Source organism: Dipodomys merriami, unplaced genomic scaffold, assembly GCF_024711535.1.
Source record: "Dipodomys merriami isolate MVZ:Mamm:240054 unplaced genomic scaffold, mDipMer1.0.p SCAF_28, whole genome shotgun sequence".
NCBI classification, from domain to species: Eukaryota; Metazoa; Chordata; class Mammalia; order Rodentia; family Heteromyidae; genus Dipodomys; species Dipodomys merriami.
Genome location: NW_027204270.1, coordinates 11452452 through 11477380, shown reverse-complemented (window position 1 = coordinate 11477380; position 24929 = coordinate 11452452). Strand labels below are relative to the sequence as shown.

The 24929-nt window shown below is 56.6% G+C and overlaps 2 protein-coding genes across 2 annotated transcripts; one reads left to right on the top strand and one right to left on the bottom strand.

The window, feature by feature from the left end:
* The first annotated feature begins 2056 nt into the window (after nt 1-2056).
* Nucleotides 2057-10906, top strand: Sytl1 (synaptotagmin like 1). Its single transcript, XM_070036969.1, has 15 exons — nt 2057-2172; nt 3907-4135; nt 6083-6231; nt 6422-6500; nt 6581-6626; nt 7028-7100; nt 7326-7420; nt 7576-7689; nt 7861-8027; nt 8259-8355; nt 8677-8835; nt 9098-9176; nt 9286-9385; nt 10319-10524; nt 10695-10906. Exons 2-15 carry the CDS (start codon nt 4002-4004, stop codon nt 10832-10834), a joined length of 1638 nt encoding a protein of 545 aa, XP_069893070.1. The 5' UTR covers nt 2057-2172; nt 3907-4001; the 3' UTR covers nt 10835-10906.
* Nucleotides 10907-11931: 1025 nt separating this feature from the next.
* On the bottom strand, nt 11932-24901 carry Map3k6 (mitogen-activated protein kinase kinase kinase 6). Its single transcript, XM_070037531.1, has 29 exons — nt 24559-24901; nt 23247-23386; nt 23141-23164; nt 22719-22909; nt 22450-22618; nt 21300-21406; nt 20761-20931; nt 20556-20668; nt 19736-19895; nt 19377-19539; nt 19193-19300; nt 18664-18713; nt 18486-18581; nt 18243-18330; nt 18015-18148; nt 17311-17438; nt 16956-17092; nt 16649-16754; nt 16015-16172; nt 15508-15703; nt 15275-15413; nt 14599-14758; nt 14304-14480; nt 13919-14024; nt 13458-13632; nt 13266-13372; nt 13098-13171; nt 12553-12629; nt 11932-12353 (listed from the first exon to the last, which is right to left on the bottom strand). The coding sequence occupies exons 1-29, from the start codon at nt 24899-24901 to the stop codon at nt 12287-12289; spliced, it is 3864 nt and encodes a 1287-aa protein (XP_069893632.1). The 3' UTR covers nt 11932-12286.
* Nucleotides 24902-24929: the final 28 nt, after the last annotated feature.

The window sequence follows — 24929 nt, the reverse complement described above, 5'->3', positions numbered from 1 at the left end:
GTTCATGGCAGAGTACTCGCTTATTAGCACATGTGAGGCCTTGGGGTCCATCACCAGTACCACATAGAAAAGCCCAAAAAGTCACTGAATGCTTACTGTGTGCCAGGCTTTATAATAAAGGACTTTTCCTCACAACAGCCCTAGAAGGTAGATACCATGACCCCATTCTTCAGCTGAAGAAATGAACACTGGGCATAGAGTAGGAAGAGGAACAGTAGTTCAAACCCAGCAGCCTGGCCCTAATCCCCTATCCCAAATCAGCCTAGAAGGTGGCCTTGCTGGGGCCCAAGGACACAAATTGGGGCAGTTCCTTCAAAAGACATTGTGCTTGACTAACAAGAAGGTAGTGGCTAGGTGCTGGTGGCTCACCCCTGTAATCCTAGCTACTCAGGAGGCTGAGATCTGAGGATTAAGGTTCAAAGCCAGCCCGGCGTGGGGGTGGGAGGGTTGGGGGGGGGGCTGAGAAGGTGGCTCAGTGGTAGAGTGCTTGCCTTGCATGCATGAAGAGCCTAGGGTTTGATTCCTCAGCACCACATAAGCAGAAAAACCTGAAGTGGCTCAAGTGGTAGAGTGCTAGCCTTGAGCTGAAGAGCTGAGGGACAGCACCCAGGCCCAGAGTTCAAGCCCCATGACCAACAACAAAAAGCCAGCCCTGGCAGGAAAGTCTATGAGACTCTGATCTCTAATAAACCACCAGAAAACCGGAAGTGGCATTGTGGCTCAAGCGGTAGAGCACTCGCCTTGAGCTGAAGAGCTGAGGGATAGCACCCAGATCCAGAGTTCAAGCCCTATGACCAACCAAAAGAAAAGAAGGTAGAGTAGATGCTGAAGGTGTAAAGCCTTCCAGCTGTCCAGTGAGACAGCTGCCGTCCCTGTACTACAGAGAGAACACGCGGCTGGTGGAGACTTGAGCAAGGCCAGATGATGTAGAACTCAGATCTGCTGCCTTTGGGGACCCTGCCTCCACCAGGAGCCGGGAGGGCAGAGGCCAGCCTGGAGTGAGCATGGCTGTGAACCTGTAGCTGGGCAGGAGCATGAGAGACAGAAAGGGAATTAGCCAGACTCTTAAGGGTACAAGAGATGAAAGAGCCAGATTTACGGTGGCATCTGAGGGTCAGGCTTGGACCAGCTGTGCAGCCTAGGCCTGCCCGTGGTCCATGCCTGCCATCCTAAGCTCTGTGAGCAGCTGACATTGGACTACTGTGCCAAGCTGTCTTGCATATGTGAGGTCCTAAGTTAAAACCTCGGTATTGGAAAACAAAACAAGCCCTTGGGGGTGACCTCTTCTGCCCAAGAGCAGAATACTGTCCCAGAGGTTCAGCCTCAAAGCCAGTATCCTTAGAGGCAGAATGCAAACTCAGGAGTTCTCCATAGATGAGGTTGAGGGTGTGGGGCTTTTACCTTGAAGAGTCTAGTTCTCAAGAGAATGTGACCAAGGGTGACAGAGTTGCTAGTCTGTGGCCAGAGTGTCGGTGACACACGGGGCATGGGTGCTGAGATGGCTGTGGGCACTGGACTATGGGTTGGAGAGGGGATGCTGGCACCTCCTCCATGCCAGCCTGTAGCGGGCACTTGCATTTCCCTTTTGCCAGGCTTCTTGCATTCTGCTATCTAGTTTGCATGGGAAGAAATGGCAGCTCAGATCGGTTAAGAGACCTGCTCAAGGTCACATAGTGGCAGAGCAGGGATCTGCTTAGGGTTGCATAACTGCAAAGTCTTCGATCCCTCCTTTACACTAGTTCTTAGAAGTGTCTGGCTTTGCTTTCAAAGCAATTTCCTATCAGCAACTCCCTGGGCAGAGTGGGGCTTCTGCCCATTCTACAGCCCAGCCAGCTGAGGCCCTGTGCTGCCTCTGTGGAGTCAGGTGGGCCTGTTCTAGTTACAGAGTGAGTGGGGCCTCACTGACTCACCCAATCAGCTCTAGGTTCTCTGAAAGCTGCTGTGGGGCACACCCTGGGAGCCATGGTCCAGGCCCGGTTTTGCACCAGGCCCTGCAGAGGTGTTTCCTCCTCCTCCCCCTTCGGGCCCTCCTCCTCCTCCTGCTGGCTGGGGCAACTGCTTGGCTGGGCGAGTCAGCCTTCCTCACTGCACTTCTGGTCCCTGAGACTCCTGCTTAGGAGGGCTGGAGTCACCCGCGAAGGGGTCCATCCATTCCCTACTGGACCCCTGCAGGTAACACCTCACTGTCCGCTCTCCTGCCGGGGCCCAGGGTGGGCAGGCACTGCTGCCTGGCATCTTGGCCACCTTTTGGCACCTAGGGGTGGGGGAAGCGGGAGCATGTCTAAGGCTGGGTTGGCAGGACAGATGGACAGACTTCTTTTACCAAAGGGGCTGAAAAGTGCCTAAAGAAGGCAGAGAGGCCAAAACACTGTGTCTGCCTTTGGAAGAAAGGGCTCTGGGAAGGGGGACACCTGGCTTGGATGCCCATGGCCCAGCCCAGAACACGAGCAGGCTCAGTAGTTCTGACTATCGCCCCCCCCCGCCCCATATACCTGATGAACCCCAGAGTGCACACTACAAAACCCTGTCCGGTGTGGCAGACAGCCTAGAAGGAAAAGCACACACCCACAGAGACTGTCACCCCACTAGTCAGCCATTTGGCACACACACACACACACACACACACACACACACAGCAACACAGCATGCATACTCAACAGAGACAGAAGCTCTGACATACCCTGCCACCAAAGAGCCCGAAACTGTTCAGGACAGCCAGCACCTTAGGCACAGCGGAAGTGCAGGGAAGTTGTGGCCCTTGCACACACGGGCATTTACATGGCTTTATGCGTGTGCAGACATGCAGAAGTCTGGGGCCCTGAAGCAGGGCAGCAGGGGAACGGCTCTGTTTAGACATTGACTCAGCTGGGAGGGGACGAGACAGGGCACATCCAGGACCTATTTATGAGTTGTCATCTCCACACCTCACCCCTACCTGAAGCCCTGGCATGGGGAAAGGAGAAGGGAGGAGAGACCCCTCAGGGGGCTCGGTCCAAGGTCGAACAGAGTGCTGGGTCCCTTGCCACGTCCACACGCCCCTCTTGGCTGGCGAATGTTTTCCTTCCGGAATCACTGTGGTGCCTGGCTAGTAGCTGCTTTGCCAGCCAAGGCTTCCAACCAGGTGTGTGGGGAGGAGGGGGCTGAGCTATTTGGCCAGTGTGGAAGGGCCCAGAAGCTCCTGGTAAGGGGCAGGCATGGTGGTGGGGGCACCCAAGGTTGGCAGCCTGATGGGAGGGGGTGCTGCGGTTACTCTGGGGAGAGGAAGTTGCCTCAGACAGGAAGGCCAAATGGGCCAGGGCAGGGTGGAGGTGAAGAGGGGTAGGTGGGAACAGACCCAGGCGAGGGGATGTGCAGAGGTGTATGGTGTGTGCATGCACAGGTATGTGTGTGTGCATGCACACGTGCTTACACTAACTGCATGGAGGGCAGAGTGTTTTGAGGGGAATGGACTATTCCTAGCTTCAAGGAACTCACAACCCAGTCACAGGAGTAATGAAAGTGGACAAAAGTCAGGGCTTTGTGTATTCGGGAATGTGTATTTGTCCCCAGATTTATGTGTGTGTGGGTGGTCTGTCTCCTTTGTGTGCACACGCCGTGTGCAGGCTTCAGAACAACCCATGACAGCTCTTAGGCATGAGTCCATGCCTGCATCTGCACAGGTCCCTTCCTGGGGGACAAGTGTGCAGGTGTGCACCTGCCTGTCTTTATACAGTGTACATCTGTGACCACAGGTACTTGTGCCTCCATGGCCAGTGTGCGCATGTGCCTGAGTGTGCTGTCTCACTGTCCATCTCTGAGTGTGTGCATGTATGTCTGTATTGTGTTCGCTTGAGGAGAAGAGGTCAGTAGTTCCAGAATGTGCTGTGGATCTGTTTAGAGACTGACTTGGCCCTTGGTCTCCTCCAGGAAGCCACGTGTGCCCATCTGGGGCACAGCCCCAGCTAATGCCCCAGAGGGGCCACCCATTCTAGGAGAGGACTTGGGCCCTGCCCTCCCTCCCCATGGCACATGGGCCAGAACCTGAGGCCGAGGGGCTGCTGGATCTCAGCTTCCTAACAGAGGAGGAGCAGGAGGCCATTGCCAGTGTCCTCAGACGAGATGCCCGCCTACGCCAGCTGGAAGAGGGGCGAGTCAGGTGAGCCAGTCGCCAGGAAGAAGGGGCCTCAGGCCTGCAGAGGCTTGTAGCTCCCACCCTGTCTGTCTCTACTAACATGATGCCATCTGATGGCTGGGTAACTCTCGAGTTCATCTTTTGTTTTGTTGTGGGTTGTGGGGCTTGAACTCTGGGCCTGGGCACTGTCCCTGAGTTCTTCAACTCAAGGCGAGCACTCTACCCCTTGAGCCACAGTGCCACTTCCGGTTTTCTGGTGGTTAATTGGAGATAAAAGTCTCACAGACTTTCCTGCCTGGGCTGCCTTTGAATCATGATCTTCAGATCTCAGCCTTCTGAGTAGCTAGGATTACAGGCATGAGCCACCGGTACCCGGCTTCTTGATTTCATCTTTTGGTTACCTCTGCCCTTGGCCTGCTCAGAACCTCTCAGGGTGGTTTTACCTGCTTCCTTTCCAGCTCCCTGCTTCCAGGCCTGTCCCTCTGGTCACTCACTTTGGGACCAAACACTACTTGTATTTAATATCCTGTTGAGGGTCTGGGAATGTGGCTTAGTGGTAAGAGTGCTTGCCTAGCATGTATGAAGCCTTGGGTTGGATTCCTCAGTACCACATAAACAGAAAAGGCCAGAAGTGGCGCTGTGGCTCAGGTGGTAGAATGCTAGCCTTGAGCAAAAGAAGCTCAGAAGACAGTGCCCAGGCCCTGAGTTCAAGGCCCAGGACTTGAAAAAAAAAAAATGTGTGTGTGTGTGTGTGTGTGTGTGTGTGTGTGTGTGTGTGTGTGTGTGTATATCTTGCTGAAACCTCCCTTGGAGGGGGCTACTCCTGAACGTGACTCACAAGCCTCCCTGCTTGGCCCCTGAAAGCCTCTTCCCATCTCATCTTTCCTGGGGACCTGGGAAGGTGGCTCAGTGGTAGAGTCCTTGTCTTGTATGCATGAGGCCCTGGGTTCGATTCGTCAACACCACATAAACAGAAAAATCCAGAAGTGGCACTGTGGCTCAAGTGGTAGAGCGCAAGCCTTGAGCTGAAGAGCTGGGAGACAACGCCCAGGCCCAGAGTTCATGCACCACAACTGGAAAAAAAAATAATAATAATAATCTTTCCTGTGAAATACATGTACCAAAGCAGAGGAGCACAGGTGCCACAAACAGTGGCTGAGGACAGAGAGACACTTGGACAATTTCCGGACTCTGAGCACCACTTTCCTCAGCTAAAATAGTGCTGAAGCCAGGCACTGGTGGCTTATGCTTATAATCCTACCTAGCTACTCAGAAGGCTGAGATCTGATCATCGCAATTTGAAGCCAGCCCAGGTCAAAAAAAAGTTCATGAAGACTCTTATCTCCAACTAACCAACAGAAAATAAAATAGGTCTGAAGAGTCTTTGCACAGAATTAAGGATTATGCAAGTATAGTCCATAATAATCAATGATCAATAATCATCAGAAACTACTCAAATATCCCCTCCTCTAGGAAGCCCTCCTAGATTCCCACAACAGAGCTGGCCTATCTTGTATTCTTTTTTCTTATCTTTTTTTTTTTTTTTTGGTTGGTCACGGGGTTTGAACTCTGGGCCTGGGCACTGTCCCTCAGCTCATCAACTCAAGGCAAGTGCTCTACCATTTGAGCCACAGCACCACTTCTGGTTTTCTAGTGGTTTATTGGAGATGAGTCTCATGGACTTTCCTGCCTGGGTTGGCTTTGAACCACGATCCTCAGATCTCAGCCTCCTGAGTAGCTAGGATGACAGGCGTGAGCCACCACAGCCTGGCTTCTGTCTTGTGTTCTTTCTACACCTACCTCATTATAAAGTACTTCTGTCTTTTGGATTCTGTCTCTCCAGCAGTCTGAGCTCCTGCATTGCAGGGGTCAGGTCTGATTTACTGTTGAGTTCCTGGTACCAAGCTGGCACAGAGTGGGTGGCAGGAATATTCCTCAGTGGTGACAGCCATGCCCTTTGGTCTCCTCCAGCAAGCTCCGGGCCTCACTGGTAGACCCTGGTCAGCTGAAGATCCTGACAGGAGACTGGTTCCAAGAAGCACGCTCTCAACGGCACCATCATGCCCATTTTGGCTCTGACCTTGTCCGAGCTTCTATCCGCAGGAAGAAGAGCTCCAGGGGTAAGAAGAGAGAGCCCTGGGGATAGGGAGAGCCCCCCCCCCCATACTGTATACCTTCCAATGGGTGCTATTCATCCCTGGGCTATAGGTGGCCATTGGGCATCACCAAGGGCCTCTCCTTGGAGTGGGGGTGGGGTCATAGTCAGACTTCCTGAGAATGAAGTTTCAAAAACTTCTCACCTGGGCCTAGGAGACCAGGCTCTGGGCAGTGATGGGGAGACTGAGGCTGAGGCTTCTGGGAGAGAGGCTGAAGAGGAGCCAGAACTCAGGTGAGGATGCACTAGGGAGGGGGCAGGTGTCTTCTAGTATCTAGCCCTCTCCCTTGAAAATCCCTTCTCTTTCCTCCTAGGCTCCCTACAGATGAGGCCCCTGGACGGAGGCGCAGTGAGACTCAGGTGAGCATCTGCTCCTAGTGCCTCCTCAGGATGAGTGTGCTGGGGAACCAGGAGGCCTGAGACACACTCTTTCCCTGCTCTGGGCCTCAGTTTCCCTTTGGCCAAGTGGTAGCATGGACCCAGCCATGGAACCCCCTAAATCCAGTACATAGGTGTGAGGTGGGTGAGGCTCAGGAGCGGGGAATCAGGCCAGCCCATCCGGAGGGGCAGGCCCTGGGATGACAGGGTGTGAAGTACAGGCCAGACTGGTCCTGCAGCTGGTTGCCAGCCCTGCCCTGAGGGTTGCTCTAAATCTGAAGCTGGAATAGCCAAGCTGGAGTCTCTGACCTCTGACCTTGGCATGACCTTTGCCCCTTTGCTTACTGGCACCCACTGTGATCTCTACCCCTTGTTTTCTTCAGGAACCTGGTTTCCCCTCACCATATGCCTCCCAAAAAGCTTCAGGTCATGAGAAGAAGCCCCAGGACCAAGAAGGTGAGAGGGCTCAACGAGAGGTTGTGGGGATCTGGAGCGGCTGGTAGGGACCCCAGCCGCCAGACTCATCTTCCCTCTCCCGCCTTAGTCGCCCCTGGGGAACTCCTGGCCCACACTGGGGCCTGGGTCTGCAGATCTCCGGGGTTGTAAACCCGAGTTTGCTGGGGCACGGGGTGGGGGGCGCGGGCTCGCTGGCTCACAGCCCGTGCCCCGGCCCCGCTCCAGCCCCCGGCCCCGGGGGCCCGCAGGTGCAAGTCCCGGAGGCGGATCCGGAGCTGGAGCCCGCGCCCGGGGCGGAGCCGCGGCCCCCGACAGCCCAGGTAGGCCGGAGCGGACGGCGGCTGCTCCCAAGACCCGGAGCGGATTATGGAGGGGCGTGCCCCTTCCCGGGGCTGCCAGCCGACGGCTGTGAGCAGCGCGGCCCGGGGAGGGGCGGCGAAGGAGGGGGCGCCCCCGTCACTGGCCCCCTCTGCAGACCGAGCAGGCCCCTGAGATCCTGGAGAACGGGGAGGAGACCCCAGCACTCGAACCCTCACTCAACCGCATGCTCAGCAGCAGCTCCTCCGTGTCAAGCCTCAACTCCTCCACGGTGAGGGGGCGTGAAACCGGGGTACCAGATCGGCCCGGCCTGACCCCGCCCTCACCCCTACCCGCCACCCCAGCGCCCAGGCACACCGCCTCTCCCCATCGCCTAGCCCCACCCCCAGCCCCGACGTGAGCCCCCCACCCCCCGGGCCTGACCTCCCTCCCGCTCCCGCAGCTGAGCGGCAGCCAGATGAGCCTGGCGGGGGAGGTGGACGCGGGTGCCGTGCAGGTGCGTGGCTCCGTGCACTTGGCGCTGCACTACGAGCCGGGCGCCGCCGAGCTGCGCGTGCGCGTGATCCAGTGCCAGGGCCTGGCAGCCGCTCGACGCCGCCGCTCCGATCCGTGAGTGCCCAGCGGGGTGGGGAAGCGGGGAGGGGGGAGCGGGGAGGGGGGAACGGGGGGGGGCGCCCGCCACGCCCTGGCCTGGGGGGTCACTGGAGGGCACGAGGCCTGGCACATCTCGAGGTCCCAAGTGCGCAGGGTGGTGTCTGGGGACCCACCCCCACCCCAGGGGTGGAGAGAAGCCTCTGGAAGGCCCCTTAAACCCCGAGCCTTCACCCTCCTTGCCCCCAGCTACGTCAAAATCTACCTCCTCCCGGACAAGCAGAGCAAACGCAAGACGGCAGTGAAGAAACGGAATCTGAATCCGGTGTTCAACGAGACTCTGCGGGTGAGGCTCCGGGAGGAGGGGGCCGCGGGGACGCCCCTTCCCGCAGGCCTGGATGGCGGGAGCCGCCTGTTCCGCCGTGCCAGGGCCTCCAGTTTTCCATCCTGCCCGGGCGACGGCAGGGAGACCCCGTTTGCGCAGTGTTTCCCAGCACAGCCATTTTTGCAGCCATATTTTTTTTAGCAGTGCCATTCTAGACCCCCATGAATGCCCTTCGGGGTCCCCCAGAAGTCCATCCTGCCTGGGGCGTGGGAGAACCAGCTCCATCAACACCGATGCCCGGGCACCAGCGGTGCCCCACTAAAGCGCACCGCCTGTCCCCAGTACTCCGTCCCGCAGGCCGAGCTGGCGGGCCGCGTGCTGAGCCTGTCCGTGTGGCACCGCGAAAGTCTGGGCCGCAACGTCTTTCTGGGCGAGGCCGAAGTGCCCCTGGACACGTGGAACTGGGACTCTGAGGCCACCTGGCTGCCCCTGCAGCCCCGGGTAAGGCAGCCGGGCCCGCGTGGGCTCATCGGAGCCCGTCTTGCCCACGGACCCCGCATTCCACACACACAGCCTCCCCTCTGCCTTGCAGGCCTAGCCCTCCAGGAGCTGGCTGGCTCTTTCCACCCATCCCTCTGTGGAAACCACGCCCCTGTGCCCCGCCCACTCGCTAGCCACACCCACTTGGTGTCTGAAGACTCCACCCCTTGGCGGCCCTTTCTCTTGGGCCTGCCCGTGACTAGCCCACCTCTGGCTCCCCCAGGTACCCCCTTCCCCCGATGAGCTTCCCAGCCGCGGGCTGCTCTCCTTGTCCCTCAAGTACGTCCCTGCCGGCTCCGAGGGTGAGTAGCCGTCCCACAAGAGGCCAAACTGGTTGGTCCCTGGGAGACGGGGGACCCTGGTCCCACGGAGGAGGTGGCCTGAGCTTGAGGAGGTGACTCTGCCTCGCAGGCGCCGGGCAGCCTGTGAGCGGGGAGCTGCACTTCTGGGTGAAGGAGGCTCAGGACCTCGTACCGCTGCGCTCCGGATCTCTGGACACGTACATACAATGGTGAGGGGCTCCAAGGCCTGGCTGTGTCTTCCTGCTCCTAATCTCCACTCAGTCCCTTCCCTACATCCCCGATGGCCCACTGAGCAGGGGTGAAGAGAACGCCGTGTATGGTCTGAAATCAGGGAAGTTGAAGACAACTTTAAGGAGCTGCATTGCAGGGTGACTGGAGGGCGCCTACAGGACTTACTGGAGAGCTGAGGCAGGGGCTGAGGGACCACAGTGGCCCTCAGTGAAGAACCTGAAAGGCCAGCCTTTCAGTTGGAGTTGGGCCCTGAACTTGTAGTTCAGGGTTTTTTTGTTTTGTTTTCTTCTTTTTTTTTTTTTTTTTTGTCGGCTGTGGGGCTTGAACTCTGGGCCTGGGCTCTTCAGCTCAAGGCGAGCCCTCTACCACTTGAGCTACAGCGCCACTTCCTTGTTTTCTTCTTTCTAGAGATCAAGCCCAGGGCCTCACATGGGCTAAGTATATGTTCTCTAAGTATATGTTCTCTATATGAGCTGTTCCTCCAGCTCCACTGATTTTCAAAGTGAACTCTGGGGCTCTCTGAGGGAGCTTCTCCACTCTGGGGGAGTGAAGTAGATGTAGGCCTATTAGCGTCTGGGTCCCCAGTCTATTCTCTCAGCTACTGTACTTTAGGGTAATGATTTGTTTTTGCAGAAAGGGTTCTGAGGTGTTGGAAATTAATTGGCCTGGGTGGGGTGACACAGCAGGGAGTAGCTGGTTGCATTTCAGAGCTGTCATCCAGCAGTCCTGTAAACAGCTGTCAATTTCAAGGCAAGAGACCTGATGCAAAGGTTGTGGGGCAGTGAAGGCTGGAGCCCGGTCTCAGGTGGAGTGAGGACCCTCTCTAGGGAGAAGGGGCAAGACTCAGTGACTAGCTGGAGCTAGAGGGTATAAGAGGGTAGTCATCTGATGCCAGGCCCCCTCCTCTCCAGCTCTGTACTGCCTGATGACAGTCGGGCCAGCCGCCAACGTACAAGGGTGATTCGACGCAGCCTTAGCCCAGTGTTCAACCACACCATGGTTTATGATGGCTTTGGTCCTGCTGACCTGCGACAGGCCTGTGCTGAGCTCTCCCTCTGGGACCACGGGGCCCTGGCTAGCCGCCAGCTGGGGGGCACACGCCTCAGCCTAGGTACAGGTAAGCAGAGCAGGGCCTTGAGGGAGCTGATCTGGGAGGCAGGGGCTCAATTCATGGCCTTGCCCTTTCCTGAGCTCTTTCTACTGAGAACTGGGGGTGGTAGCAGGTTTTCCTTCAAGCTGCAGGGTCCAAGGTGACCATGCCTTCTACCCCTGCCCACCCACATCCAGGCAGCAGCTACGGGCTGCAAGTGCCCTGGATGGATTCCACACCCGAGGAGAAGCAGCTGTGGCAGACACTCCTGGAGAGGCCATGTGAGTGGGTAGATGGCCTTCTGCCCCTCAGAACCAATCTGGTCCCCAGGGCATAGCTAGCCCTACCGAACTCCTCCCTGGCTCACCATCTCAGAGCCTGCCCTTGGTTAAAGTCAATAAAATCTGTCTCAAGGACAATAAGAGGCCGATGTTTGCTGGGCAGGGAGGTAAAGTGTTATAAGGAAGGAGCTGGGGGAGTGAAGGAGGCCAGATCTTTTTTTTTTTTTTTTTGGGTCCGGTCATGGGGCCTGAACTCTGGGCCTGGGCACTGCCCCCCAGCTCTTCAGCTCAAGGCTAGCGCTCTACCACTTGAGCCACAGCGCCACTTCCAGCTTTTTTCTTATGTAGTGCTGAGGAATCGAACCCAGGGCCTCGGGCATTCAAGGCAAGTGCTCTACCACTGAGCCACCTTCCCAGTCCCATGGAGGCCAGATCTTTAAGGAAACTCAGACACAGACACAGAGACCTCAAGAGGATGTTCATCAGATACTCCCTATACACACATCTCTGACGTTCAAAGACCAACACTTACATTCTGTTTAATAGTCTTTGGTTCTGAGGGCTGGGAAGGTGGCTCAGTGGTAGAGTGCTTGCCTTGCATACATGAGGCCCTGGGTTCGATTCCTCCACATAAGCAGAAAAAAAAAGCCAGAAGTGGTGCTGTGGCTCAAGTGGTAGAGTGCTAGCCTTGAGCTGAAGAGCTGAGGGACAGTGCCCAGGCCCAGAATTCAGGCCCCACGACCGGACCCAAAAAAAAAAAAGTCTCTGGTTCTGGGTGCTGGTGGCTCACACCTATAATCCTAGCTACTCAGGAGGCTGAGATCTGAGGATCTGGGTTCAAAACCAGCCTGGGCAGGAAAGTCTGTGAGTTTTGTTTGTTTGTTTGTTTGTTTTTGTCAGTAGTGGGGCCTGAATTCTGGGCCTGGGCGCTGTTCCTCAGCTCTTCAGCTCAAGGCTAGCACACTACCATTTGAGCCACAGCGCCACTTCCTGCGATCTGTGAGATTCTAATCTCCAACTAACCATCAGAAAACTGGAAGTGGTGCGCCGTGGCCCAACCGGTAGTCTTGAGCTGAAGACCTGAGGGACATCGCCCAAGCCCTGAGTTCAAGTGCCATGACCAACAACAACAAAAAAGGGTTGAGGCTGTGGCTCAAGTGGTAGAGTACCCGAGTTCAATCCCCAGCCCAGTGCACATACACAAAGAGTTTGGATTTTAATTTGGGGATTGGGGTTTTAACTTATTGGTAGCATGCTGGCTTAGCCAGCTCCAGGGCCTAGTTTGGTGGCCAACAACAAAAGGGAAGAAAAGAAGACTTTGGTCATGTTTGCTGTGCTTGAGTGTTTGAGTCCCCTCACACACACACTGATGCTATGCCTGGGCTCTGCCCTGGCTCCACCAGCCTGGCCTGTGGTTGTCCCTGGATCCTCAGGCAGGTGTGTCTGCAGTTGCTTGTATCTTCTTAATCCATCTGTCGGTGGGCCTTTCCTGCCTCTGATGTCTTCATTCAGCTTCTCATGGATCCTGTTCGCTCTGCCAGGATGGCTCTCCAGATTCGGCATACCATCCCTCCCCTGGGGAGAGCGTAACCAATGTGGCTCAGCCAGAGAAGGCACGGCTCTCCATGGTAGCCACTATCAGCCTAATGCTGCTCTGACCCTAGGGATCTGGGTGAACCTAGGCGGGCCTATAGCTAGGGCAGAGGAGAGCTAGTTACGATCTGGCTGCCAGGAGACCTAGTGCATGGTCCTCCCTGGGGAACCCCGTATATACCTGATTCGGGTATAGCGGAGGTCATCTCGAGTGGCAGAGGTGAGCAGAGCATGCAGGGTAAAGCTGTGGTTCAGCAGCTGGTTGTGGACCACGACCCACAGAAACAGGGAGAAATAAGATTACAGAAACATGTATCCAGAGATCCAGGTACTTCCTTCTACTACCTAAGAGCTAAGGCAGATCCATTTAACCCATCTAGACAATGGGAGGGGTGCAGTAAGAAGGACCTTTCCAGTTTCTCTCTGCAGGAATGGGAAGACGGGGGAGAGCTGAGCTGGGTGCTGCTGGGCTCAATATCTACTCAGGAGAATCAAGGTTCAAAGCCAGCCTCCAATTAACCACAAGAAAACAGGAAGTGGAGTTGTAGCCACAACTCAAAATGGTACAGTGTTAGCCTTGAGCAAAAGAGCTCAAGGATAGCACCCAGGCCCTGAATTCAAGCCCCATGACCGAAGCAGGGGGGAAGAAGCGGGGAGGGGGGGAGATGGACAGAGATGGAGTGTTGGTTGGTAGGGGTCAGGGATGGCCAGCACGCACGTCCTCACCGTTTGGATGGTGCCTGAGTCCACACGTAGTTCCTGTAGCCACTGCACTAGGCCCTGGTCTGTGGGGAGAGAGGCTGTCAAGAAGTCAGATGAGCCTGAAGTGCCTAGAGTGCTTCCTGCTAGAGGCAATCTTACATCCCCCCTGATGTCTCGGCCAGGTCTGCTCACCAGTTCGCTCCGGCGCACAGGTACTGGTCTCGGCATTCACCCGCTGCAGGGCCCGGTGCAGCAAGGCCTGGCACTCCCGTTCCTTCTCCTCCAGGATTTCTCGCAGCCTGGTGGAGGCCAAGAATAGAATGAAGGAGCCAGTGTGTTGAAGAATGTGCCGAGTGTCTGGATACTTCCCTGGGGGGACCTTACCTGTTCGTCTCTGCTCGCAAGAGGCCCAGCTGTACTATCAGAGCTGGGGGCTCCTGCTTGGCTTCTGTGGGGAGCTGGCTGGGTGGAATCGGGGAGTCCTGCTGCCTCTGCTGCTGGTCCTCTCTTTCTTTACTTAACTCCTCTGACCTCAGAGAGACGTCTTTCTTCTCTGTCTCTGCCAATCCAAGTGGGGTGAGATCAGACAGGACGAGATGCTGGTTTGGACACCCCCCCCTCCCCAGGTACTAATAGTGAGGGTAGTTTAGGGGGAGAGAGCCCTGGGCTCTGGGCAGTGACTCAACAGGGCTGGTCTGAGAGGCTAACCGAAGTCACTTTCCCACGGGCTCCATCCCACCAAGCCCAGCCAAGCTCCTACCACCATCTGCATTCTGTTTGCCACGCCCCCAGGCGCCACACCCTCGCCCCAATAGGCTGGTGGACTCCAGCCAGCACAACCTCACCCGAGTCCAGCATCGCGAGGGTGGCCCGCACTGCGCGGCTGAGCAGCGAGTCCAGCACGAACATCCAGTGTGGGCGGATCTGGCGCCGGCGGAGGATCTGCTTCACCTGGACAGCGAGAGAGGGTGTGGCAGAGGCCGCTGAGCCTCCCACAGACGCGGGCCTTGCCTTAGAAAGATCTAGAAAGTTTTCTGCCTGAAGGAAGTGAGGTGGGAGGACTTGGGGTCCAGGGAGGGGCTGGGCTGCTAGGACTGGCCAGACCAGCGTCTTCTTCAGAGAGGAGACATGGTGTCCTGGATCATTAAGTCCTTGCAAATTTCCAGCATAAGGATGATAGAACCCTGTCATCACGGAGCAGCCCTAACGCTGGGGAAGCTGTGTTCTCACCGCATCCGGGAAGGCAAAGAGCGGCCCATGGAGAAGTGTAGGCTCAAGGCCCCCGGCTCGCAGCTGTGCTTGCAGCATCCCAAGTTCCTGGGCCAGCTGCCGGCGGTTGGGGGTGTGAATGTGTGCCCCAAGGCAGCGCAACAGCTGTTCCACGTGATTCCTGCTCAGGTGGGAACCCTAAAAGACAGAAGGGTGGTCAGCAGTGTCCGCCCAGAGAGATACTGGTGGGTGGGGAGAGGCAATCAGCCACTCTGGACCACGGTCCACCACCAGGGGCCTCTGGGCAGCCACCCACCTGCTCCTGCTCCTGACACAGATTCTCTGCCAGCGTGGGCAGCTCCTGTCCCAGCACCGCTGCCAGCATGGCCCGCCGCTTGCTCTCCTGGTGCAGAAGGCTCAGCCCTGAGCTCTCCTCTGGAGATGTGGGCTCCTCAGCTCCAGGCTCCTCAGGCACCCTGGGCAGAATGGGAGGAGGCTGAGGGGGGGCAAACAACATGCTCCAGCCACCTCTCACGTAGAGTTGGAATCTGACTCTTTTTTGGTCAGTCATGGGGCCTGAACTCTGGGCCTGGGCACTGTCCCTCAGCTCTTCAGCTCAAGGCTAGCGCTCTACCACTTGAGCCACAGCGCCACTTCCAGTTTTCTGAGTAGGTTATTGGAGATGAGAGTCTCACAGACTTTCCTGCCCAAGCTGGCTTTGAACCATGATCCTCAGATCTCTACCTTCTGAGTACCTAGGATTGCAGGCATGAGGTGCCAGAACCCGGCGGAATCTGACTCTTACTTTAATGTCTATCTCCCAGAAGTAATGAGATTAAATGCAGTGCTGAAGGTGAGGGCAGTAAGCACATGTCAGGGTGGCTGGGAGAACACAGGGAAGCATCAGATGCCCACTTTGCAAGTAGTCAAGATGCCCAGGCCCCCAAGGCAAGACCAGGCAAAGCGAACCCACACAAGGCCCTAGATCTCACCTTAGTTGGCTGGTGTCTCCATAGCTGAGGCAGCGTTTGGGGGGGCTGGGTGGGTGCTGGGAAGGTGCCTGAGGGCTTGGGAATGTCTGGGACTGGGTGGCGGAATCAGCTGCAGGAATGGGACCAGCCAGAGGGGCATCTGAGGGAGGGAAAAGCCGTCAGCCCCCGGCCTGCACAGCAACCCTGCCCTGATGGAAGGCAGCAAAGGCTGTCCCTGTTTACTTCCACAGCACCTGAGGGCCGCCGGGTGTGGCGGCGAGGAGAGCCAGGACTGCGGCTCCTCTTCCCTGGCTGCAGGAAGGGATCCTCCAGCAGTGCTTGGGCACTGGCTCGGACACAGGGGTCTGGCTCAAAGGTTCGGAGGAGGAAGGCTTTGGCCTCAGATGATAGAGAACTAGGCATTGGTGGATGCACCTTGTACATGCCCACCTGGGGAGAGGAGACAGGAAGGGAAAATGAGAGTCAAGAGTTTTTTTGTTACCCCCAATCCTGGGGCTTGAACTCAGTGGTCTGGCCACTGTGCCTGAGCTTCTTTTGCTCAAGGCTAGCACTCTACCACATGAGCCACAGTGCCATCTCTGTTTTTTTCTACTTATGTGGTACTGAGGAATGGAGTCCAGGGCTTCATGCATGCTAGGCAAGCACTCTACCACTGAGCCACCTTCCCAGCCCAGGAGTCAAGATTATTACAGATGTGCGAGGCTAAGCCTGGCCCCATCTAATCCCCATGAGGATCTCACCTGAAACATGGCAGCCTGAGGACTCCCCAGCTCATGGAAGGGTGGGTGACCTGTGGCCATCTCAATCACAGTACAGCCCAGTGACCAGATGTCAGCTGCCTTCCCATACCCTCGAGGGCCCTGGTCAATGATTTCTGGGGCCATATACTGTAGAGTCCCTAGAACAAGAGCAGAGCAGCAATGCCCGTCTGGGCTTTAGCACCAGAGTGAGGGGCCACCATCACCCTCTGGCTGCCTGTACCCACGCTTAGCTTATTATCCAAAACCCTTCCCATTGCCTACTTTGGTATTCAAACATCTGTGCTACCCAAAGGTCCATCACCTGCCAAGGCTCCATCATCATTGCTAGGCCGCATTGTCTTCACGGATTCCATCGTATCATGTATCTAACGTTGAGTCACACCCCTTGTGCCACCACCCACTTCGGCCAGCTTAGCCTGCATCAACACTAGGGCTCCCACTTAGGTACTACCTTCAGTTTCCTCAGTTATCCAAGTTCCCATTCTAGGTTCTATCAATTCTCCTCCCATCCCAATCACCTGCCTCGGCTCCATCCTGTATCAGAACTATAACTCCACGTGTAAGAGAAACCCCATTTCCCTAGGAGGCTCCAAGAATTCTGCCACCCCGTTACCTGTGAAGGTCTCCGTGCACGGTGTGATGCCTGCCAGCCGCTTGGAGGTGCCAAAATCAGAGATCTTGAGCAGCCCACTGAAGGTGTTGATCAGCACATTGTCACCCTGATTGGAGTGGATGTTGTGCTTTGTGGGCTGGCCCTTGAAACAGACCCCTCTCCCGGGACCCCCATCATTTGGGGGTCCCAGCCTGGCCAAGCCTCTCTCAACTACCCGCCCTGCCCTTCCACATAGATGCCCCCAGTGGAAATTGGTGCCACCCTGTCTCACTGACCCCAGCATAGTGGGGTCAGTCATGGAGCTGACCTTGATGTCCCGGTGCACAATGCGGTTGTCATGCAGGTAGCTGAGTCCCTGTAAGATCTGCCGCGTGTAGAAACTGATAGTACTCTCATTGTCCTTCAGAGGTCCCCACACAGACCGCAGCAAGGAAGACAGGCTACCTGGGCAGATACAATCCAAGTTCCTCCACAGAATCCACTCACTCCACCCACCACATCTTTCTGCTCCCAGGCCCTGACACACCCAGACACTCAGCTAATTCTGAGAGAGATACCACCCACGTACTCACGCTAGGGCTCATTCTCCCCCCCAGGGCTCTCCACCCCCTGCCTGGCGCCATTCCCAAGCCCCACACCGCCAGGTTTCACTCCCGTCCCACCTCCAGGCACTTCTTCCATGAAGATCTTCAGGTATCCGCCCTGGCTGGCTGAACCCAGGTAGCGCACGATGTTCTTATGGCGCAGGCGTTTGTGGAGAGCGATCTCTTCATGCAGGGGCTGAGAGAACCTGGGGAGGTAGGGGAGAGAGGATGATTTGGACTGGGTTACTGGTCTGTAGGCCTGTAGTCCTAGTTACTCAGAAGGCTGAGATCTGAGGATCCCAGTTCAAAGCCAGCCTGGGCAAGAAAGCCTGTAAGAATCTTACCTCCAGTTAACCAACAAAAAGACCAAAGTAAATGAAGCCGTGACTCAAGTGGCAGAGCCTTAGTTCAAGTCCCAGAACCAATGCTTGCAGAGAGAGAGAAAGAGAGGGAAAGAGAGAGAGAGAGAGAGAGAGAGAGAGAGATTTGGGCAGAGATGCCCAAATCCTATTCCTGCAAGGTAAACCCCCTGGGCCCACAAGCCCTACTAACCTCACCCTTCCCTATAACCCCGCCCACAGACCACCCCAGATTTAGCCCCACCCACCACAGCTCTACTGTCAAGCCCATGGGCCTCAGGTTACATCCCCCACAGGGTCTAGCCAGACCTCCCCTGGCTTTCCACCACTGATCATTAGGAATCCATCTATAGGTCCCTTCCTCTGGGTCTGTTGATGCGCACCCTCTTGAACCCCTGAATCCACATGGCCCAACACACCAACCTGCTGTCCCGTTCTGGGATCTCCTTGATGGCAATTCGGACTTTGGTGTGCCGATCGCGTCCTGCGTACACTACCCCATACGTGCCTTTGCCCAGCACCAGCCGCTCACCAGTCTCCAAATATTCATAATCAAACTACAGGGTGAGGGACAGCAGGGCTCAGCAGAGCCCAGAGCCGTTCCCTTCACTCTCTTCTAGGCCCCCCTGGAGTCCATTTCCACGTCCTTACCTCTAGCACCTCTCCCACGCCCACCGCCTCCTCCGGGCGGGCTGTGGACTCTGGATTTGTCACCAAGGCCTGAATCAGGCTGCAGAACCTGAGGGATGGGGGGGGGGAGGGCAGGCAGGCAGGAGGGGCATCTTGGACAGGAGCCTACCCAGAAGCTCCAGGGGGATGTCACCTCCCTTTCTCTCATTTCTCCCCAGCACCCCCACCCCCCACCAAGTCCCCCAACCCCAAAAGGCCGCGCACCACTGGCAGCGCTCCACGCTGGGAAAGCACAACTGGATGTCCTGGGCAGGAGGAAGCGCGTAGAGGAAGCAGCAGCGCTCATCCCGCTTGGAGACGCTGGGGAAGGGTGGATGGAGACACCAGTGAGCCTCAGCCCTGGGGACAGTGGCCCAGCCAGTCCACAGGTCCTGCCTCTCACCTGACACCGCAAATGGAGCCCACAGGGAGCGTCCAGGTAGAGAGATCCTTCTGTGAGACGAAAGAAGGCTTTTAGATGGGCACCGGCTCCTGCTTGTAATCCTTGCTATTCAGGAAGCAAGAGTTCTGAGGGTTGGGGTTGGAAGCTAACTAAAGCAGGAAAGTCTGTGAGACTCTTATCTCCCAATTAACCAGCAAAATGTCAGAAGTGGAGCTGTGGCTTAAGTGTCAGAGTGCCAGCCTGGAGGAAAAAGTTAAGATACAGTGCCCAGGTCCTGAGTTCAAGCCCTAGTACTACCATGTGCTCTCTCTCTCTCTCTCTCTCTCTCTCTCTCTCTCTGTCTCTCTCTCACTCACACACACACACACACACACACACACACACACACACACGAAGAAGGAGGAGGAGGAGGGAAAGGAGGAGGAGGAGGAGGAGGGAGGAGGAGGAGGAAAGAAAGAGGTCTCAGGGGAGGGTGCTTGGAGATGGGGGAAAAGGCCCAAAGGAAGAAGCACGTAGCAGTGCAATTCACCTGGGTCTCTGTCTCCAGAAGACTTAGGGTCACTGCACTCACTGGATCAGTACCCTGAACTTGAAGCCTTGCGGGCAGCAGTACTTTGTTCAATTCCAGGACCAGCACCTGGGAGCGGTGGGGAGGAAGATCAGTCAGAAGAGGCTCACCCCTTTTCTGGGTCTTCCCTACCCACAGGCCTCACCAGATGCTGGTCTTCCTGGGGAGAGTCTCTCTGGAAAGGCTGGCAGGACTGTAGCAAGAAGTGGAGCCAGAAGTGAGCGTGCAGCAGGGTTCCCCCCGAGGGCTCTGGTGTGGGTCTGAAGTGCTGGTAGAGCAGGAAGGTTTCCATCACTGACACCAGGTACCTGTAGGTACCACCTTGTCCTTAGCTCAACCCAGCTGGCATGCCCAGGCTGGATGTCAGTAAGACATGGGTGTGGGGTGACATGGGCACTGGGCTGGAAGTGGGGAAGTTAAGGTTTGGGGTTCCGGCTACAGTGCCAGTGGATAGGGGTGCAGAAGCCAATAGCCCAGGCTGCGAATGTAGAAGGGGCCACTTACCATATGGGGGCATTGAGCTTGTACAGCTGCTCTGCAGCCAGCACCACCTGGATGGGGTCATTCGCAAGGATCTGGGCTCCCAGGTAGAAACCTACATCCCAGTAGTACTGCATCTTCTCCACGCAGCCTTTGCGGGCCAGCAGGCAGCCCAGCTTCATGCCTGAGGGAGCAGGACACGAGGTACTGTGAGCTCAAGCAGGGGTGGGTAAGGCCCAAGTGTAGGTCTCATCATGTATGTGGGCCTGAGCATGGGTGAGGCCATGGCTCAAGTGGCAGAACGCATTCCTAGGAAGCATAGCAAGCATGAAGCCCTGAGTTCAAAATCCTATACCACTAAGTACAGACAGGTGAGCTTGGATGCTAATGGATTCAGAATTCAGTGTATAAATGAACACAAGCAGTAATCTGGCAACAATTTTGGCTCAAGGTCTCCTGAGGGCCCAGGGTGGGCATAAGAAAAGCTCAGTACAAGTATAAGTGAGTATAAGGATGAACTCTAGCTGGGCACTGGTGTAATCCTAACTGGGCACCTGTAATCCTAGCTACTCAGGAGGCTGAGATCTGAGGATTGCAGTTCAAAGCCAGCCCAGGCAGGAAAGTCTGTGAGACTCTTCTCTCCAAAAACCACCAGAAAACCAGAAGTGGTGCAGTGGCTCAAGTGGTAGAGAGCTTGCCTTGAGCTAAAGAGCTGAGGAACAGAGCTCAGGCCCAGAGTTCAAGCCCAAAGACTGACAAAAAAAAAAAAAAAAAGGATGAACTCAGCTCCTGCCTCTCTCCAGGTCCTTCTGGGCCTTGGCTGGAGCTGGGGGAGCTGGCTCACCTATCAACTGGAGCTCCTCGGAATCCTCAAAGTGCTGCCCAGCTGCGATGAGGAGCACGGCTGCGTTGATGCCGGAGTGCAGGCTGGGCTCCACATCGAAGGCCTTGCGATACCTGGGGGTAGGATAGAGTGGGCGGGTGCCCACAGAAGCTCCGCCCCTTAGCCCACTGGCTCAGTCCTCTGCCCACTCTCTTGTACCCCTTACCAATGATAGGCCTGCTCCAGATGTCCAACCTCCCGGAATCCAGAGCTGAAGAACATGTCCTTGTAGACACGGCCACACATGCAGTACAGATCGGGCGCCACAGGGCCCTCGAACTGGACCAGCGGCAGCAGCACACCCAGTGCTTTCTCCCGGTCCCCAGGCTTGTTCCTCCTGAGGACAGGGGGGAAAAGCACTGAAGATCATCCTGAGGGCTCTGACCCAATCAAGCTAAGAGCCCTAAAAAACTCCTGACACTGACCCCTCCCCCAGATGATCTAGACTCTGGTCAACACTGACCTCTGGGTCAGTAGTGACAGAGGATCGAAGTGCTTCCGAGCTGCAGGAGCAGCTGTGACCACACGGAAGCTGCTATCACCTCTCTTGTCCCTGCCAGGTAGCAGTAACCCAGAACAGAAGAGACCTTTTGGGTCAGATCCCAGATCAACAAGTTCCTTGAAGCCTAGTGATCCCAGACAGCAGGGACCCAGGCCACAGAGCCCCCCCCCCCCCCCGTGGCTCTCAGCTTGTTCCACACTCACCGGTTGAGGGCAAACGTGTAGTGGAAGCAGACATTGTGCTGTTCAGCCACATCATAGGTGGGCAAGGCCTGCAGCGTCTCCACCAGCTCAATGATGGCCGAGTAGTCCTGTGTGAAGGAACTGGCATGAGGAGCCCTCAACCTGGAGGAATCCAGGGACAGGATTCCTGCCCATATTCTGCACACCTCCATCAGGCCCAGCAGACCACACCTTATGTGGAAAATCCATTGTGTGCCCACGCTGCTGGGTTTCCCACCTCACCACAAAGTGGAGGCGTGGCTAAAGTGGGAGAGCACCAGGCTTGAGAGAGAAAAACAAACAAATAAAAAAAGCCAAGCAGGGCTGGGATGGTGGCTCAGTGGTAGAGCACTTGCCTTGCATGCATGAGGCCCTGGGTTTGATTCCTCAGCACCACATAAGCAAAAAGAAAAAAGCCGGAAGTGGTGCTGTAACTCAAGCGGTAGAGTGCTAGCCTTGAGCTGAAGAGCTGAGGGACAGCGCCCAGGCCCAGAGTTCAGGCCCCACGACCGGCTCAAAAAAAAAAAAAAAAAAAAAAAGCCAAGCAGCCAGGTGGCAGTGGCTCACACCTGTAATCTCAGCTAGGCAATAGGCTCAGATCTGAGAATCGCAGATAGAAGCCAATCTGGACATGAAAGTCCATGGAACTCTTCTCTCCAATTAATCACCAAAAAAAAAAAAAAAAAAAAAGGTAGAAATAGAGCTGTGTGGCTCAAGTGGTAGAGCATTAGTTTTGAGCAAAAGAAGCTAGGGAATTCAAGCCCCTGGACACACACACACACACACACACACACACACAAAGCCAAAGTGGAAAAATGGTTGGGAGGCCCTGAGCTCAAGCCCCAGTATTGGCACAAAAAAAGAAAGAAAGAAAGAAAGAAAGAAAGAAAGAAAGAAAGAAAGAAAGAAAGAAAGAAAGAAAGAAAGAAAGAAAGAAAGAAAGAAAGGAAAGAAAGAAAGAAAGAAAGAGAAAGAAAGAAAGAAAGAATCCCAACCTAACACCTGTCCTGGGAGGCAATGGTATCATCATTCCCTACTGCAAGTAAGGAAACTGAGGCTCAGAGAGCTTAGACAATTTGTTCAAAGCTAGTAGTGTCCAAATGGCCCAGCCGGTCCCCAGCAATGCACTCACCTGCACATCACGGTAGGACAGCAACAGGTTCATGATGATGTCGGGGGTCAGCAATTCCACACTGTCCAGTCTCCTCTGCAGGCGAGCCAGCTCCTGCCTCAGCTGCTGCCCACTGAACCGCTCCCGGGCCTGCCGGATACTCTGCCGAATGGTCTCCCGGAAATAGCCACTGATGTCCAGGCCAGGAGAGAGAAAGAACATGGTGGGCCTGTCCCTCATCCCGTGCCCACTATACCCTTATCAGTCTCTTCCCAGTAGGCCCCTATTACCAAGAGTCTGTTGGTGTGGCCTCCAACAGGCGGGCAAACCGGCCTACCAGTGGTGTGAGCAGAGCCTCAGTGCCCGCCCCAGCCTGTACCAGTCCATCAGCCATGCCCCTCAGGAGGCCTGCATCACCACACAACACACGACCCGTGGCCGTCACCACATAGGGGATCAATGTGTAGCTGCCAATGCAATCCTGGTGGGAGGAAGGCGGGAGTTGGTAGAGGTCATCTCAGGGTTAGAGAGGGGCAGGAAGAGGTCAGCAAGGACTGGAATAACAGGAAAGGGCCACACTTCATCAAAGGGGGCCTGCAGAGAACTGGGGGTTGCATGGAGCCTTAAGAGGTCAGAGGTAATGGAAACCAAGAATATTAGTGGAGGTCAGAGGTCAAAGGGCACACAGGAATGAGAAATGGATTCTGCTCACTGAATTCTTCTGGAAAACATCCTCCTGCAGAAGGAAGATAGTGAGATGTTAGCGTAGGCCTCAAGCCAACTCTCACCTGTTCCCACCAGCCCCCTTGGCCACCTACCCGCAGGGCCTGCAGGTCAGGGAGGTCAGCCTGGGAGCAGAGGAGTACATTGTTGGTCATGCTGAAGCTCTCACGCACACCAAGGTGGTAGAACAGGGAGGGCTGTGCCAGGGAGCTGCTCACCTCCAGCACCACCACGTCTGTGGGTACAGGGGTACAAGCCCTGAGCCCTGAAGCCCAGGGGAAGAAGCCTGGGGGTACAGCTTGGCTCCACCTGCCTTGCTGTGGGACTCCAGCCAGGTCCATTTTGCTCTGGGCCTGTTTCCCCATTTTTGGGGCTCCCCAGCACTTCACTGGGGAGGGAGAGGGAGGGGTGAATCTTGTGCCCGGTGTAGAAGAGGAACTGGGTTCACTGGCCTAGGGCCCTGCCTTTCTTGTGCAGAGTCTGTGAGCAGCGTGATTGGGGGTCAGACTGTGATCCAGAGCTTGTCCCAAGGCTGTGTGGGCAGCAGGAGCCGTGCGATCACACCCCCTCCCCCGGTGTTCAACCTAGACACCATCATCACAGTGTGTAGACCCTCTGTACCTGCACCTGTGTCATTCACTATGTCCAACTGTATCTTTGTGTGACAAGATCTGCTAAGTGCCTCTGTGACTCGACATAGATCTGATTTGAGTCATGTCTCTCTGCGTCCTCATCGTCGCGTCGACCTTCATTTGTAGGCAGTAATTTCATGTGCATCCAGGAAACACAGGTTCCCGGACTCCGTGCACAAATAAGAAGCGGAGGCAGGGCACCCGGGTTGGCGGGAGGGAGAGGTGACACTGGCCTTGGGGTGTCGCCCGGGACGCTCCCGGTCTCCAGCGCCTGGGCAGCCGCTTCTCCTCCCTCGGGGCCCAGGCCCGGTGGGTCTCTGCGCTTCCCTTGCCGCCTCTCTAGCCCGATCCTTGAGTGTAGTAATACTGGGGTCTCGGAATGGGCCCCCACCCCGCTCGCGGGCCTCCCTTGCGAAGCCCTAGGTAAGATCACCCACGCTGCGCCCCAGTCCCAACGCAGGGCCACACGCCTTCCTTTCTTGACCGCGCCCCCAACGTCTAAGCCCCGCCCCATCTTTGGCACCGCCCCTTAGGAAGAGTGTTTAAATTCCACTCCATACCCCAGAGCCAAGCCTCGTCCCCTCAATCTACTTTTGGGCCTGAGCACACTCCAGAGGCCCCTCAATCGCACAGTCATCACAGCCCCGTCTCCGGTCTTTTAACTTTAACTGAGCCCGAGCCCCTAGGCGCGGTATCCACCTCCACCAGTCCTGGCCCCGCCCCTCGCCCCGCCCCTCGCCCCGCCCCTCGCCCACGCTCCGCCCCGGGCGCCTACCCGCGTTGTAGAAGGAGTCCAGCGCCGCGGTGTCGCCCAGCGCCAGCGTTCCGAAAGGCAGGCTGTGCAGCCGGGGCGCTGGCCGGGGCCCCTGGAGCTGCGCGCAGGCCTCGCGCAGGCAGCGCAGGGGCAGCGGCTCCACCTCTGTTCCCGCCCCAGGCTCCACCCCGGGCTGCGGCTCTCGGGTCAGCACATAGACCACGCTGAGCGGCCGGCTCCGCGCGCAGCCCCGGCCCGGGGACGCAGCCAGCGGCCGGCCCCGGCTCAGCGCCTCGGCCAGCGGGTCCTGCCAGCAACTGCCCGCGCGCTCCAAGGTCCCAGCCCGGGGACACGGCCCCTCCATGCGGGGACGCTTCGGCGCGAGGAACGGG

Excerpts from the sequence above, each read along its gene's own strand:
- Map3k6 (XM_070037531.1), bottom strand. The coding sequence starts at position 24,901 with ATGGAGGGGCCGTGTCCCCGGGCTGGGACCTTGGAGCGCGCGGGCAGT. Across the intron at positions 22,619-22,718 it reads GCCACACCAACAGACTCTTG|TGGCTATTTCCGGGAGACCA; the intron begins GTAATAGGGGCC and ends CCTGGACATCAG. Across the intron at positions 18,331-18,485 it reads AGCGTGGAGCGCTGCCAGTG|GTTCTGCAGCCTGATTCAGG; the intron begins GTGCGCGGCCTT and ends CCCATCCCTCAG.
- Sytl1 (XM_070036969.1), top strand. The coding sequence starts at position 4,002 with ATGGCACATGGGCCAGAACCTGAGGCCGAGGGGCTGCTGGATCTCAGC. Across the intron at positions 8,356-8,676 it reads TGTTCAACGAGACTCTGCGG|TACTCCGTCCCGCAGGCCGA; the intron begins GTGAGGCTCCGG and ends GCCTGTCCCCAG. Across the intron at positions 9,386-10,318 it reads CTGGACACGTACATACAATG|CTCTGTACTGCCTGATGACA; the intron begins GTGAGGGGCTCC and ends CCTCCTCTCCAG.